At 31.4% G+C, this 17,589-nt stretch overlaps 1 protein-coding gene across 2 annotated transcripts in view; it reads right to left on the reverse strand.

The window, feature by feature from the left end:
- Positions 1-17,589, reverse strand: part of TMEM167A (transmembrane protein 167A) — a 46,567-nt gene that overhangs the window by 22,560 nt on the left and 6,418 nt on the right. For both annotated transcript variants that reach the window (XM_051992976.1, XM_051992966.1), the window contains exon 2: positions 2,945-3,054. In XM_051992976.1, coding sequence (XP_051848936.1) covers positions 2,945-3,054 — 110 coding nt within the window. The remainder of the gene's footprint in view (positions 1-2,944; positions 3,055-17,589) is intronic.

Below are 17,589 nucleotides of genomic sequence, written 5' to 3' on the forward strand. Positions count from 1 at the left end.
AATGTACGATCATCTGCAAACAGAAAATCACGCACCAACTTTCCCTCCAACTTAGTTTTGGCTTGTAGCCTTTTCAAGTTAAATAATTTACCATCAGTTTGGTAGCTAACCTGAATGACATGTTCATCCTCACTGAAAGCATCTGACAACCTTCCTAAAAACATCATGCTAAAAATCATGGGAACAAACACACAGCCTTACTTCACTCCACTGGTGACTGAGAAAACACAAGAGCAGTATTCCATCATCCAGACTCTGGGCAAGTATGCTGTCATGAAAATGATGTATAATACTGATGAATTTCTCTGAGCAACTAAATTTTGACATGTATGTAATGTGATATTGTTGTTCACAAGGGTTTGTGAAAAACATGAACCCTCATGAGTGACAATATCGCACTGCATACAAATCACTGCTTCTGCTCCTGAAATTACTGGGCAACAAACTCCAGGTTGACTATTCATCAGTTCTTTTTGAAGCTACAGTAGTTCTCACATAGATGACCATCTTTCAGGTTGAAGGCTCAGTCTACTAAGGATGACTCTGGCAAAAATCTTTCCAGCAATGACTAAGAGAGAAACCCTTCTGTGATGGTCATAGGTCTTCTATTTCCTTTACCTTTTTAAAGTTAGACAATGGTGGTATCCTTGAACTCCTGGGGATAACCTTTTCTTACCATATAACGTAAGAAATTCCAGTCAGATTTTGTATGAGCAATGAATCCCCTGTCTTGTAAATTTCAGCTGGAAGAGAATTAGCACTAGAAGAGGAAATTAATGGCATTCAAAATCTTTTCTTCAGTTGAGAATTTGGCTAGAGAAAAACTGACTTCAAACTGAGGTGAATAGTCAATGGGTTCAGTGTTAATAATGTCAAATACTATGGAAATATTCAACACATCTTTCCAAGATCATGTCCTTACCATTAATCAATATGACTTCATTAGCACGAGTAATTAAGATGGACTATACATCTTTGGTCAATAAAAAATCTCCAGGACATCAGAGAAGCAATTTGCATTGTTACTATCTGAATAAAACTGAATTTTATCTGCCTTCTTAATGAGACAAGAATCTTGCATCTAAGATTCACTTGTACTTTTTAATTTCTACTAGGCATAATCTATCTTTTAAATGCTATGTACAATATAGAATTTACAGATAGACAAGATCAGGAGTAATCAAAGAAAACTTCAAGAAGAAAGTGAGGCTATATTGTTGTCTCTTCAGGATATTGAAATCCATAAGATGACCTTCAGTATAGTCAACTGAAATTCTTCAATCCAATAGTAGTAATATATTTTGTAACTTAAGTATTGTGAGAAAAATTTCAGTGAGTAAAAATGTGTCTTTAAAATGACAGGACTCAAAAAGTTGTCTGCATATTACAGTACACTGATCCCTGAAGTGATGTATCTTTGACTCTACCTTTTCCCACATCATATCACTCATCAAGTCTTATTAATTACAATTCTTCAGTCTCTTAATGCTATGTCTTTTCTGTTCTTATAGCCACTGCTCTGAAATAGGTCTTTTTCAACATCTCCATGGACTACTGTTAGCCTCCTAACTGGCTCCTCAATCAAACTCTTGCTTCAACTCAAACTTTACACTGTCATTTAATACTCCTTATAGTGAATTCTGTTCATAATACTCTTCTGCTCAACAGTCTTAAATGGTTTCTTATTATCTATCAAATAAAAGTCACAACTATTTAGCCTAGAATTCAAGGCTCTTCACAATCTGGCATTTTCCCAGTCCTATTCTATACTGCTCTCCTCCTTGTGGATTACAAGCTACAGCTGTGCTAACCATACATCATTCATAGCACAATCCAGGGTTTTCCTACCTTTATACTTTTGATCCTATCTGCAGTGTCCCTTCATTTCTCCTTTTTCAATATCCTGTTCAAAGGCCCCATTCAAAAGCCATTTCCTTCAAAAAACTTTCGTTATACTCAGCAGTTAAAGATTATTTTTCCTTCACTGGATTAGGGTTTTTGTGGGGAAGAACCTGATAGACCTACTATCTAAAGTCATGCATTTTTCAGATATACAAGAAGGAGGAAGTAAAATTGGCATCATTTGAACTTAAGTCCTCTAATTTCATAGCAGATTTCCAAATTGTTAACTTATTAGTATACTTAAAATATTTAATAGTGTAGTTGTTCTACAGTATAGAAGTTTATGTATACTTCATATATGTCTTAGACAAATAATCCTTATATCTTCTTCAAGGTTTAACATAGTACTTTGCACATAGCAGTTATTTTGTTTAAATGCTTGAAAAATGAACAAATGAAAGTGGACCTGGTGCACTAATATGCAATAAACTATTTTCATCATGTTGCTTTGCTTTTTTAACATAGGATGTGAAAATATAAATTTTAAAAAAATACAGCATCTTCAACAGTTGATTTTCATTACCATTTTAAGTAATACAAATAAAACTCCTAAAAGATAATAATTTTAGGTATACACTTAGAGAAGCTGTAATACAAAAAACGATCTTATAGTGGTTATTAGTTTTATTTATAGGCACTATAAATACACTCAGTAATGTACAATCTATGAAATATGCTCCCCAAAAATGATTTAAACTTTATTCATATTTTTGATGATTCCATAAGAGCTAATGCCAAAGAATATCTTTTGAAGTCATAAATTAAATCAGTAATCCAAGAAGAAAGATTTTAATAGGCTTCTTATAATATACACTTGAAGAATAACACTTCAAGGTCACCTGTCAAATCCATCTTTTAATTTTATAAAGTACCCATAAATGTAAAACTCTATTTTAAAAGTGGAAGAAAATATAAAGGAGAATTATTAAACCAATTTACATAGAGCAAGCAAATTTCATATGTATATAAAATCTTAATTTAGTAATTGCCAGATGATGTCCATGAAAGTATTACTTAGAACATTCAGATATTAGCAACATACCCAGTTTTATTTTTGTCCAAGACGCTAGGAGCCAAGGATCGGATATATGCACAGGTACATATAAGCAGCAAGATTACTGTCAGTAGGCTCTGAAAGTTGAAAATGGCAGACTAAAAAAAAAAAAAAAAAAAAAAAAATTAATTTCAAGTTTATAACAACACATTTTGATATCTTTTAAAAATTTAATTTCTTCTTCTGATATGCTACATATCAAAGACAACAAGAATGTTCCTTGGAATCAGGGTGATTCCAAGATTCCAATCCTGTCTCTGACACTAGTCAGCTGTGTAATCTTGGGCAAGTCATTTGACTTCTGTGAAACTCAAATTTCCTTGTCTATAATATGAGAAAGCTAGACTTCATGGCTTTCCAACTCTCTATTTATAGTCCTATGAAATAATGAATGACAACCAGCATACTTAAAGAAATCATCTTTCTCCAAAAGACCAATTAAGGGGAAGCTAGCTTGATTGCCAAATTTTACACTGAGTTATTGAGTACAAAGATTTTAATATATTAATGGTAACAATGTTTTAAGGCTCTGAGGCTTTATCTGGCGGTGGCTAAATTTGTGTGTAGGGGAGATATTTTCCTTGTGGTTGTCAAAGATGAAAAAATATCTCAACATTTTAGAAATTAGTGTAATAAATGAACAGATTATGGTTTATGTATCCTAGCATACTGTAAATACTAAGTTTCATGGAAAAATAGTACCTATGCCTAATCTTTATTTTCTTATAGTATAATAATCACTTCTAAATAGTAAATGCAGAAAGTTGGATATCTACTTAAGAAATGGTATTTGTTCTTATTGATTCTTAAGATATTAGGTCAAAGGAAGCATTTGTGCATGCAATCCAATATATGTAGGGTAACAAGAGGGCTGGTCTCAGAAGACATTTCATAGGTCATCTATAAGTAGGTATATATTCCATAAGATCTTTTAGGAGTTCACTAGTGTTGATCAAAACTCTTCTGAATTATCTTTTCTTGGGATCAGAATAGAACACAGAATAATAAATTTAAGAGATGGAATGTCGAATCTAAACTTTACATTTATGGATATGGAAAATGAGGCTATAATGACTTGTTCAGGGTTATTTGCTGTCTTTTTGTTGAAGATGTGCTAATACATACTTCATTGTTTAAGAAATTTAAACCCTTTGGTATTTAGGCCTACAAAGTTGTAAGTGTTAAAACATTTTGTGAGAGACAGATTGCTTTAATGAACAGCTAAGAATGGAGTCACAACAAATTACACACAACTGAAAATGACTGAACAATAATAAACATTAGCCTCAACAAAGAAGAATGTTTTACTCAAGTACTTTTTGACATATTTTTCAACATTTAACCACTACTTTTGCAAAAGACCAATAAACATGATTTTTAAAATTTATTTTTTTGCCATATTAGTCACATTATAAAAGAAGACATAGACCCAAAGAGAAAAAAATAAATTACCAAAATAAAAAAATGCAAACTTTAAAGTAGTAGGCTTCAGTCTGTGTTCAAATTCCAATAGTTTTTTTTCTGGAAGTGGATAGAACTTTCCATCACGAATTCTTTGAAATTTTATTTGATCACTGTATTGCTGAGAAAAGCTAAATTATTCATAATTCATTATTACACAGTATTTCTGTTAATGTGCATGTTGTCCTGGTTCTGGCTCACTTAATTTTATTATCAGTTCATATATAAATCTTTCCAGATTTTTTTTTTAAATCCACCGGCTCTTCATTTCTTGAAGCACAATAACACTTCATTACAATTATATACCACAACTTGTTCAGCCATTTCCCAGTTGATGGCTATCCCCTCAATTTCCAATTCTTTGTCACCACAAAAAATAATATATTTTTGTAAATGTAGGTCATTTTCCTTTCTTGGTGATATATATATATATATATATATATATATATATATATATATGTATAGATAGATAGATAGATAGATAGATATAGATAGATATACACATACATACACATATACACACACACACATACATAATTTGGGATATATATTGAGGAGTCATATTTCTGGATTAAAGGTTAGCACTTTTATAGCCCTTTGGTTATAATTCCAAATTGCCCTCCAGAGCAGTAAATCAATAAACACTAAATAAATGTCTACATAGGTGCCAGGCATTGTATAAACCACTAGGGATACAAAAAGAGGCAAAAGACAGTCCTTGTCCTGAAGGAGCTTATAATGTAATGGGGGAATCAACAAATATATACAAAGCTACATAAGAAATAATTAAGAGGGGTTAGGCAATGCTTTCTGTAGAAGATGGGATTATTGTATAAGACAGGATTTAAAGGAAGTCAGGTTAGTAGTTGGAGTATAGGAGAGAGAATCCCAGATATGGCAGTTGACCAGAGAAATACCCAGAGCAGAAAGAGACAGCATATCTTGTTTGGGCAAAAGAAAGGAGGCCAGATCAAACAGGTATTTCTGAGGAGTAAGGTATAAGAAGACTGGAAAGGCAGGAGAGGTCCAGGTTATAATAAGTTTTGAATACCAAAAAGATTATTTTGTATTTGATTACAAAGGTAATAAGAAGCCATTGTAATATATTTGGGAAGTGAGGAGATTTGGCATGATTGGACTTATGTTTTACTTTTGGAAAACCATTTTTGTGGATGAATGGAGAATGGACTGGAGTGGGGAAAAACTTGACACTGGCATACTCACCAGCACTAGGACAGTGACAGTGTCAGATGAGAGAAAAGATATATTTGAGAAAGATTGAAAAGATGAAATTGATAGTCTTTGGCAACAGACTAAATAAGAAGGGTTGAGATATGACTCTTAAATCGTGAGCCTGAATAGAAGATAAGATTGTTTTCTACAGTGATAGGGAAAATAAAAACCAGTAATGTTTTAGGAGAAAAAAATGAGTTTTGTTTGGGACATGTTTAAAAGTTTAATGAACAACTATTTTGAGATGTCAGACACTTGGAGATGAGAGTTGTAACAAGATATTAGTGCTTTTGATCAACACTGTTAATTTAAACTTTTTAGGGGTAATTTTAGACGTATTTCCTTGAAATTGATGTCTATAGTGCAGCTGTACTTTAAATTTTAAAACTTGAATATAACTGATAACAACCCACTTTTCATACTAATAGGCTTAGTCAATGTTCTCACTCAACTTCTAATTTGTTTTTTAAAATAATATTAAGCTTAACACAAAATAAGTTACATAATGTGAATTGGAGATAAAATATCTAACCTATAGAGAATGCTAATTGAAAATTGAACAACTGATATATTGACCTGCATATATATGAACTAAAAATCATAATATGTATTAACTTAATGGTCTAGTAGAGAATAAAAGTGTGCAAAAAAAAGTTATAAAAAAGAACTTAAGACAATACAAGGCAAGGGCAAGCCATAATTAACTGGTAGATGTTAAAAGCTTTCAGAGTAGAATGAAAATAGAACTGTTTAGTAAGATAACTTTTTTTCTCATTAAGGCATAGCTCTTTTCATTTCCCCTCCACCCCAAATTTATGTACTAATCTCCTTACTTTTACAATTGCTAATATACAGAAGTGTTCCAGAACAACAACAAAAGTTACTGCACCAAAAAGTGAAGCCAGTCAAGAGATTGTGGGCAGCCTCACTCTTCCTTCCCAACTATCCTCAATTCTTTTTCTGAATTATTTTTCTTCAAAGCAAAAAAAAAAAACAAAATATTTATTTCAATTTGGCATGTTCTTATAGAATCAAAATTGAGTTAAGGTAATGAGACTATTTCAAAGAAGAAAATAATGTGGAAGACAAGCAATTTTCTAAGATATTGGTTATTTCAATGGATGAATGCTGATACAGGATAAGCTGTTAAACTGTACCAAAGGAAATGGTCTAATGTTTATCAACATTGAATTCACGAAAATATTCTTATGAATCAACATGGGAAAAAGACAACTGTTGTTTTAGGACATGTTGCACTCAATATACAAAGCTGAAATTTAAATGAAAAAAAAAAAACCAACAAAAAACCAAAACACCTAAATTTCTTTGATATTTATACCAAATTTAATAAAAATTTTTCTCAAATTGCACACTTAACATATATTGGATTACTTGTTGGCTAAGGGAGGAGATAGGGGGAAGAGAGGGAGAAAAAAAAATTGGAACAGAGAGTTTTGCAAGGGCAAATGTTGAAAACTATGTATATGTTTTGAAAATAAGAAGCTTTATAATTTTTTTAAGTTTTTCTCCACAATTTAAACTTCATAAATTTAAATAAAGTAATAAAATAAATAAATTTAAATTTATTTTCCTATCCTGTATATTGCTTTGTTGTTCAATTGTTTTCAGTCATGTCTGACTGTGACTATTTATTTTCAGGTTTGTTTTTTTTTGGGGGTAAAGATACTAGCATGGTTTGCCATTTCCTCCTTGAGCTCATTTTACAGGCAAATAAGGTTAAGGGGTTGCCCAGGGTCACAAAGTTAGTTAAGTATATGAGGCCAGATTGGAACTTACAAAGATCAAACTTCCTGATTCCAGGGCTGGCCCTGTAATCTTACTGTATTACCTAGCTGGTATCCTATCTTGTACATATACCTAAAAAAAGTAGTTTGCAATATACTTTATTATTTTTTTTAAATTTTTATTTAATAATTACTTTATATTGACAGAATCCATGCCAGAGTTAATTTTTTTACAACATTATCCCTTGCACTCGTTTCTGTTCCGATTTTTCCCCTCCCTCCCTCCACCCCCTCCCCTAGATGGCAAGCAGTCCTATATATGTTGGATATGTTGCAGTATATCCTAGATACAATATATGTTTGCAGAACCGAACAGTTCTCTTGTGCAATATACTTTATAAGTCATTTTTTGATTTGGCTAATCTATAGAGTTTAGGAGAAGCAATATCCGATAGATTGGAGACCAGATTGTTGAAGAGCTTTAAAAGTTTCAATAAAAGAATTTACATTTTATATCTGATTGCTCCACAGGTTTGATTGAATACAAGTGTAGTCAAATCTGTCTTTGGCACTGTGATTAGGACTTAAGGCAGAGATTTCAATTAGGATACTGCTTCAAAAATTTAGGCAAAAGGTGAAGGTGGTAACTGTTTTAAATGTAAAGGAGGAGGAGGAGGATGAAACAGAGACAAGATTTGGCTCCTGATTATATATGTGGGTGAGAAAGAGTAAGGAATGGGATATAGTGTTCAGTTTAACCTGAGAGTCTGAGAGTACTGGTACCTAAAAAAGAAATAGGAAATCTGGTTTGAAAAGAGGAATAATAAATTTGGTTTGGGCATGCTGAATTTAAAATGTCCAATTGGTAATTAGTCATACAAGGCAGGCACATAGAAGAAATTATTCTCCTTAGAAACAGAATTAAACTGAAGAAAGTTGTATTCTAATTTAATATTTAACATCCCATTTTAGTTCTATTACATCTTAATCAATAATCACTTTTTAAAAATGTTTTGAACCAAGATTAGAATTAAAGATCTATTCACTTGCTTCTTTCAAAATACAACATCAATGCTAAAAAAGAAAAATTCCAATTCAATAAAAATGTCTCAAAGTGAATGTGTGGGTTCTTAGAGAACAAAAGTTAACTTTAACTGTTTTATGTATAATTTTGGTAAATTAAAGTGTAAAAACCTAAGCCAACTTTTGGCACTTTTAAGGCTTTTTTGGTCTTGAAATATCTTGAACCTATGGCATTGTTAATAAAAGTTAGCTAATTCATGGATAATTTGTGTTCTTCAGAAACAATACGACTGGAAAGATATGGTATGGCTAGGAGCTTATGAATATTGGGAGACTGAGTTAACAACAAATTTCAAACTCTAAATAAAATAGTTCTTTATCAACAAGACATCCCATTTTAAGTGGAAAAGAATTACAGTTCCATAAGCAATTAAATGGGAATTTTAGGGGGGAGTTTTGCAAAGCCTCAGACAACATGCAAAGACTAGCAGATGACAGAGTTTATGATCAAATACTTAAACAAAATTTTACAATAAGATAATGTAACACCCCATAAAACAAAAAGAAATTAGAGTTTTCTGGTATGAAGGGTAATATAAAAAATTTTACATGGATTTTTCAAATCACAGGCATGCTGCAGCATCACCTACTAGCCTCTCCCAAGGATGTGGAAGGGATAACTGTAAAATGTTCAGGCCTTGGACAATATGTGTCTTAAATAACTAAGAAATCACAAAGTTGGTAAACCCTAATCTAAAAAGGGGTGAAAAAAATAATAGATAATATATGCTACTACTATCATTAAATATTTACTGGATGTTTTCCTAGTTTTCAGATTTTTAAAAATTTTAACTACCAATATAAAGAATACTGATGTGTAGATTTTAAGCACATATGCATGTCTGTTAAAATACATTCTGAAAAATCCTGTTATAAATTACTTAATAATTATGACCAAAATCACATCCATTTTCACCATAGTTCAACACTAAGAGAAAGTATGCAATTAGCTCTGCATAGGTTATGCTTCTTATAACTCTTTTGGTTCCAGTATGCATCATGAAATTTCCAACACTTCAATTTATTCATTTTAATATTATTCTCTTTTCACATCTTCAAGGCATTGCTATAAAGCACTCTGATTTTCTGCAGGCCCCCAGGCATCAATTAACATGGATACCAGCATGAATATAGTAATCTAAATTAAAGACAGATTCTTGGTCATATCACTATTTAATACATTACGCAGCTCAAAAATTTGGGGAGTGATGTAAGATTTACTTTTCCCTTCACATTAAGTCTATTTTTACACTTCAAATTTGTCAGAAGCATGAGTGGTGTCTGACTTAACAATATCTGTCCAAATATCCAAAATAATGAATGCATAAACGCTGTGTGAGTTCTCTTAAATGATTTTAACTTTATATATATTTTGACCTAAAAGTACCAAGTAATATATGTTATCAATGTAGAACAAAGGAGTTTTGTTTTTGTTTTACAATAATAGCTATCTTTATTTTTTTATTTTTCTGAAAGGACAGGTTCTTGCATCCAGAGATTAGAAACTAAAACATGGATTGTCAACGTTTTGATATTGCTACAAAAATTTTGTTGTTATATGGATATACTACTCCTCATGATGATACTTTGCTAGAATTGAAATCTGAATGACACAGGTTCAAAATCATCCTTTAGACACTTAATAACTATATATGATCCTGGGCAAACCAGTTTTTTTTTTTTTTGAGCCTATTTCCTCATCTATAAGATGGAGGAAAAAAAAAGCATTTACTTCTTAGTTATGTTGAGAGTTTCAAAGGGGGAAAAAATGAAGTAGTGTATATAATGCACTTTGCAATCTTTAAAGGACTAGTGACAAATAAAGATAACTATTATTAGCATTAATGTTTCACATGGAAATGTTAAGTATAAATGAAAAGAGCAAAAATCTCTACTACAAAGATTTTATTAACCTTTCCTTGGACAGTTCTTATTTAAACCATTAATGACAGATATTTACTGGATACTGATTATCTGTTGGAAGAGCTTATTATTTGATGACTGAAAGCATACGTAGAAATAGATTTTTCTATAAATCTCTATCTAATCCACAAAGATGTGATCCAATGCTTCATCATAAAGTGAAGATGTTCTTGGGGCCTTTGAAGGCTTTAATAGTAGAATACAGGATTGACTAGGTGAGAGAGGTTTCAAACAGTCTTAGAAATAATTCAAACTTGTTTTCTTTAGGTCTGTCTAAATAAACATGGCTACTGGTGGATGAGTATCTTACCATAATAACCCATTAAATTACAAAATGGCCTTGAGTTCTGTGTGATCTGTTTTCAATTCTGCAATGGAAAGGAGCTTAAAAAGGGACAGAAGGTGTTGACAATTTACACTGTTATAAACTTACACTGTTTATAAACATTAATTTAGTTATTTGCATTTAACGGTAGAAAAGGGGGATGAGGGATAGGCAGACAGAAACAATGGAACTAAGAGTTTAAATCTCTCATTTGTTACATATATGAAAGGAGGCAGGTAGAAAGTGGATCATATAGATCTAAAATCATGCTCAGTTATCAATCTAATGAGCAGATCAAACAAATCACAGAAGCAATATGTTTAAAAACAACATTAACATAACACAATTTAGGGAATGGAGCTGTTCAGCAGTGTTCAGCAGAAAAATTACACTACTTAAAAGATGTTGACTAAAAAAAGTTGCAGATGAATTGGGCATATAATTAAAGATAAAGTAAAACAATTTAAAACATCCAAGAAAGCAGAAAAGATGACTTGAAAATTAGAGAATATATAAAATAAAAAATAAAGATTACAGAACTGATAAACTTTGTTTTAAATGAATAACAAAATTGATAAAGTATTTGAAAATCTGAAGAAGAAAAAGCTAAAAAAAAAAAAAAGATCATCTTGTAATAAAAAGGAAGAAAGTAAATCCAAAGAGAATGGTGAGGAAATAATAAGAATGACCAGAAACTGGTATAATTATATGCTAGTAAACATAATTTGTAGAAAATGGGCAAGTAGGTAAAAGAAAATAAGCAAATTAATAAGGTGAGAATTAGAAATCTTAAGCAATATAATCTTAAATTATAAATGAATTACTGAAGGTGAGGAGAGCAGGAAGAAACTCCTAGTCCAGAGATATTTTAGAAGGGAGTAAGTGCAAACAAACCTTTAAAAAGCAAGTAATGCTTCTGCTACAAATATTAAGTTTCTCTAATTGAAAAAAAAAGGCATTTGACTACACTTTTTAAGACAAATATGGTCTTGATGTTCAAACCAGAGAGGAATAAGTCAGAGAAAGATAACTATAGATCAATTTTAATACAAAGATTCAAATGAAATCTCAACAGAGAATCTATAATCTATATATTAAAAAATGTCACCTGTATAAAATTTGACTTTTTAATAAGAATATAAAAAATGACCCAATATTAGAAACCAATCAGCACAAGTCAAATAACCATTCAAAACTACATTATTATGTCAAGTGATGAAGTAGTCTGATAAATTTTTTTCTAACATGTTAAGCACGCTTGTCACAAAAGGACCCTCCCTCTTCAATAAAATTAAAAATATGCATTTAAAAACCAAGCAGCACTGTTTTCAGAGGAGAAAGACTTAAGTTTTCCTTATAATAAGTATATGGGCAAAGGATCTATTTCTCCATATTAGAATACTAAGAGCATCTGTGTTTGCCAAAGCCAAAAAAAAAAAAAAAAAGAAAGAAAGAAAGAAAGAAAATACAACAAGATCCAATAGGCAAGAAAGGCTTTGTTTTGGGATGAGATCAGATGCTTATGATTTCATTCCCCAACAATAGAATTCCCTCTACCAATGAAGACCTTCTGTGGCTTTGTATGACTTTATAAGTCTTGTAGTATTTTGAGAGGAAAATGATTTGGTTTGTCTCATATAGGAAGTCATTTCAGAAACGGAACCTAATTGAGGTCTTCTGTCCTTGAGCACCACTTTCTATCCTTTAATGAATGCTCTTTTTCAAAATATGCTATATGCAAAATACATAAACATCTCCTCACATACATAAGAATTGTCCCTGTTTGCAGGCAACTAGGATAAGTGCAGTGCCTGGAATACATTAGGTATTTCATAACTGCTTACTGACTGATGTACTTAAAAAATTCAACAAATCCAACAAACAAAATGAGATAGTTAATAATCTCAATAAAGTATAGCATACAAAGATATTCTACAAAATCTTTGGCTAAGTGGTTGGGTTTTTACTACATAAATGGGGCAGATGCTTAATCTTTGCTTTAGATTTCAGATGATTATATATACTAATAAGTGCTCAGTAAATATTGTTTATTGAATTACTAACAGAATTTCCTGGATTCATAGCACTGTCTCTGCTTTAGAGAAATAATGCTGACTGCTTCCATGTAACAAAGAAAATTTATGTTCCTAAAATTCTATTATAAATAAAAACTGGTGAATATTACATGCTAATTTTCCTCATTTAAGAAATTGAAGCTCTTACCCTTCAGAGAAACAAATAAGAACATAAGTTCTTACCTAGATATTTGTGAAAGTATGTGTGATTATAGACATTTACACATATGTATGCATATATATGTATGTACATGCATGCACATACACACACACACACAAACATATATCCATACTTAATTTTAGCCTTCTTAGGGGAAGTGAGAAGAAACAGAAAAAAAATAATAAAGTAAGAAATACACAGTAGAGAACAAAAGAAAACCTACAGAGGGAAAAAAAAAAGATGGACAGCTTGGGAACATAATGTATTGTATTTATTATATAGGTTTTCCTGATATAAAAATTTGTTTCATATTCTGAATCTTTTCTTATGTTATAGGGTATTTTTTTTAATATTTTATACTTAAGTTTTAAGTAAATATATTTAATTTAAAAAACACAAAAGAATCTGAAGCTACAATTCTTTTCATATCAATGAAAAAAATGATAAAATACTAACTATAAAACATTGCACAAATACATGTGTATGCTTTTATTTATCAATATAATTTTCTTTCATATGGAACAAAATAAAATTTTTCTCTTGCTTTACAAATCATGAAATGAAGACAAATTAAAAAAAAGGGAATGAAAACAAGTATGAAATTGCAAAAATGAATGACCTTTTCTTTCTGACAACACAACTGTCATGATCCTGACTCCAATCCACCCTTTCACCTATAAAACTTCCCCAGGCTAAATATTCTCAATTCCTTCAACTAATACTAAAATATGACCAGATCCTTTACCTTCTTGCCTTTCTCCTGGCACAGTGTATAGCTTATGAATATTTCCTAGCATGTGGTATTCAGAATTCAAAACAATTTCAGATTTTAACGCACCAAAGCAGAAAATACCTATATTCTCATGTCCTTAGTCCTGAAGACACTTTTCCTACAATTTAAGCCCAGAAATACTTGGGGGGGCTTCATACATACTATTGACTCAACTTGTAGATTTTTCCCTCTAGATGAATTGCTGATTATGTCTCAAACATTATATTATTTTCTTTAATCCAAATATGAGTTTATATTTAGCTTTACTACATCCCATCTCCTTAGATGTGACCCAGCGTCTCATTGTTAAGATCTTTAATTAGCATTATATAGGTATGTAGCCTTGGCCAAGTCGTCATATCTCTATAGTTCTCAATATTCAAATCTATAAAATGAGGGGGTTTCACCAAGCAAATACTAAGATTTCTTTTGAAGCTCTGTGATCCTATAAACAGTTTGTTGAAGATGCTCTCTACAAATAAAAATGGGAGGTAAGTGCCGAGTCAAATCAGCAAAATAAGAAAAAGGTAAAGTAATCTCTAAAGATTTAGCAGTCAAGCCCTGGGTAAATCTTCTGGTTTTATTTTATTTTTTGAATGCAGGCAATTATTGAGCTGCTATATACAGCAGTATGAAAAGCATCCTGTCAGTTCTAATATCCAATTGTTGTAAATAGTTATATTACTTTTGGTTTTACATAATTTACAAATCGATGGCTCAAAGCAATAAAATTACTTTTGGGGACCTACTTAAAAGGATGAAATTCTGGCAAAATTTTTCTACTTTCATCACATAATAAATGAATTTGAAAGAACAAAATATTTGCCAGGAGAAATTTATTAATTTTATATCAATGAATAAGCCATACAAAGGTAAGGATACCAGAATCTATCAGCTTATTTATAAATGAGTTGCATTTCAAAATCTTGTTCACAAGTTAGATATTTATAAGTAGACTTTTTCCTTATATAAACAGTGTTTCAGACTATATACTTACCGTACAGTGTACACTTAACAAAAATGTACTGTTAAATAAACAAGATTTAGTGGCTCAAACTTATCCACAAAAGTCTATTTAACCCATTTGGTCTACAGAAAAACTAGGAATACATTTCTCTTCTCAATGGGTCACGAGCAACACTTTTCACATGATGAAAAATTTCCCTTTATGTCTCTGTCTCTCTAACTGCTGTCAAAATCGCTTGTTATTAGATCATAGGTTTATAGCCAGAAAGGCACTCAAGGAACACTTAATCTAATTCCTTTATTTTAGAAATGATGATACTGAGGCCTGGTGAGGCTTAGTGATTTGTCCAAGGTCAATCACATAGTAAATCACAAGCTAAGGATTCAAATACTAACCTCTACTGACCTCTTGTTGAATCTATAATGCCTCCTATATATCTTGAACTAAATGATCTGCCACTAGTACAAGTCTACTTAATCTTCTTATTGGACTGCCATTTTTTTTTTTTTTTTTTGCTGAAGAAATTGGGGTTACGTGTCTTGCCCAGGGTCATATAGCCAGGAAGTGTTAAGTGTTTGAGGCAAAATTTGAACTCAGATCCTACTGACTTCAGAGCTGGTACTCTATCCATTGTGCCACCTAGCTGCTCCTGGACTGCCATTTTCAATGGTTGTCTTTCATATATGGAACTTCCTCCTTTTCATCTCCTGGCTTCCTTCAAGTCTTAACAAAAACCAACAAAACCCATCTTCTTTGAAAAGTTTTTTTCCTAAGTCTCCAGTAATACAAGTACCTTAGATGTAGCAAAGTGGCACAGTAAATAAAGTGTTGGGCCTGGACTGAGAAAGATCTGAATTCAAATAGGTATTTGAGTTTGGGTAACTCTGGTCAGGTTATTCTATCTGTATGTATGCCTCAATTTTCTCAATTGTAAAATGAGGAATCATAATATCATCTACTTCTCAGGGCTGCTGTGAAAAGTAAATGAGATATCTGTGAAGTCTATAGCAGTGTGCTTGGAACCTAATAGGTACTTAATAATTGTTTCTTTCTTGCCTCTGACATTTTATTCTACTTCTTTTCTTTTTTTTCTCTCTCATCCCTGCATATATTTTTTCCACACAGTTAAAAGCACACTGTTTCCTCTGAGACTGAGCACTCTGAGGCCAGGGACAATTTTTGCCTTTCTTCTATCCCCAGAGCTTAACATAGTACATGGAACATAGTTAAGTGCTTAATAAATGCATGCTGACTTGACCTTTACCCACTAAATCACGTTGACCTTTCAATAACCAAAAAATACCCAGTTTTCTTATATCTTAAAAAACTATACGACTAAGACTGGATTATTTTATGTCTTCTCCCTCTCACAGACCAACTTTTAGAAAGGAATATCTACATACCTGTCTTGATTATCAAGGGGAACAGATCTTCCCTAGGAGGGAGGTGAAGCCAGCCTACCTACCTGCCATCCTACCTTTATGATATAATATTCATAAGACAGATGAATAGTTAGAAGAGATAACCTCTAGGTTCCTTAGATATTTAAAAGTCAAGGCAGTAACTTCACAAATAATCTTCAAAAAAATAGTCCTTAGGTACAGCAAAATCACCATTCTACCAACAAGATGCCCAAACTAAAAGAATAATATACATTAACAAGACTTGTTAAATAAAAAGTCACAAAAAAGTTTATTAAATAACATAGAAGTATGTGATAATTTAAAGTTTACAGGTTACATAGATCTCAGAGAAAAGTATCAAATGTTTATTAGAAATTAGTTGACATTTTAAATTACCACAAAATTTTTTTCTGAAACATGTCCTTTATTTCTAACTTTTATTTCATATTTCAATTATGTTTATTTAAAAAAATCCTTTCAAAATGACATCTTCAGATAGAACTAAAAACTGGAAGTAACAATCTTTAGTTACGTTAGATAAAAAAAGTTAATTACATGTGTTTTGACAATATTTGTATGTATTGCTAAAAACCATAAACAATTAAGTATTATGCCATTTTCTTGCCTATCTAGGAGACATTCTCTATGATAAGAACCCTTGATACTGAAAGAGGAAATACTATCACTAGTATATTTTTTTAAAATAAAAAACCATTAGTTGTTTATATAGTAAATGCTCCATACCAATTTTAGTAATACATTTTAACTTTTCCCAAACTCTTTATCTGCACATCTTTTAAGTTTTGATTATATAAAAAATAGGTAGATTTTAACAACACAATTAGCGTGTGTATGTGTGGAAATGGTGAGCTTAGAAAAAAAGTAAAAATAGTATAGAATTTTAAAAGGAATATTTCTTGGTAAGAGGACAAAAATGTTTTTGAATACATGGAACTATCATTTATATATAAAAATGATTAAAGGTCAGTACTATTTTAAGATGACCTTTGATACCTAATTGTAAAGCTATAAGCCACTTTTATCATCTTACCACTCTTACCAGAGTAAGAGAAGTATATTCATATTCTTGGACTGCAATTAAGATACTTGAGCTGGAATACTGGCTCTACCACTTACTCTTTTCCTATATAGTAGAGAAAATGATCCAGCTACATACATCTTAAGGAGCTGTCCTGAGGATCCAAGGAGATAATGTCTATATAACATTGTAAACCTTAAAGATCTATATGTTAGCTAACACAAAGTGTCATAATTGTGATTTTTCACTAATTTCGGTATGCCTTTTCCCAATAAAGCTCAACTACATTTATGACCTATTTAGCTTTCTACTGTTTCTTAGTTTATAGACTATTTAGAGTAGTACCAACTGTAGGAAAGATACATCTGGAAAACTGGATGCTGAGTCATACAAATTACATGGGGAGAAATACATTTCCCTCATCCAGTACTGCAGGTTTGGCTCTCA

This window comes from Antechinus flavipes, chromosome 1 (genome assembly GCF_016432865.1).
Source record: "Antechinus flavipes isolate AdamAnt ecotype Samford, QLD, Australia chromosome 1, AdamAnt_v2, whole genome shotgun sequence".
Classification (NCBI taxonomy): Eukaryota; Metazoa; Chordata; class Mammalia; order Dasyuromorphia; family Dasyuridae; genus Antechinus; species Antechinus flavipes.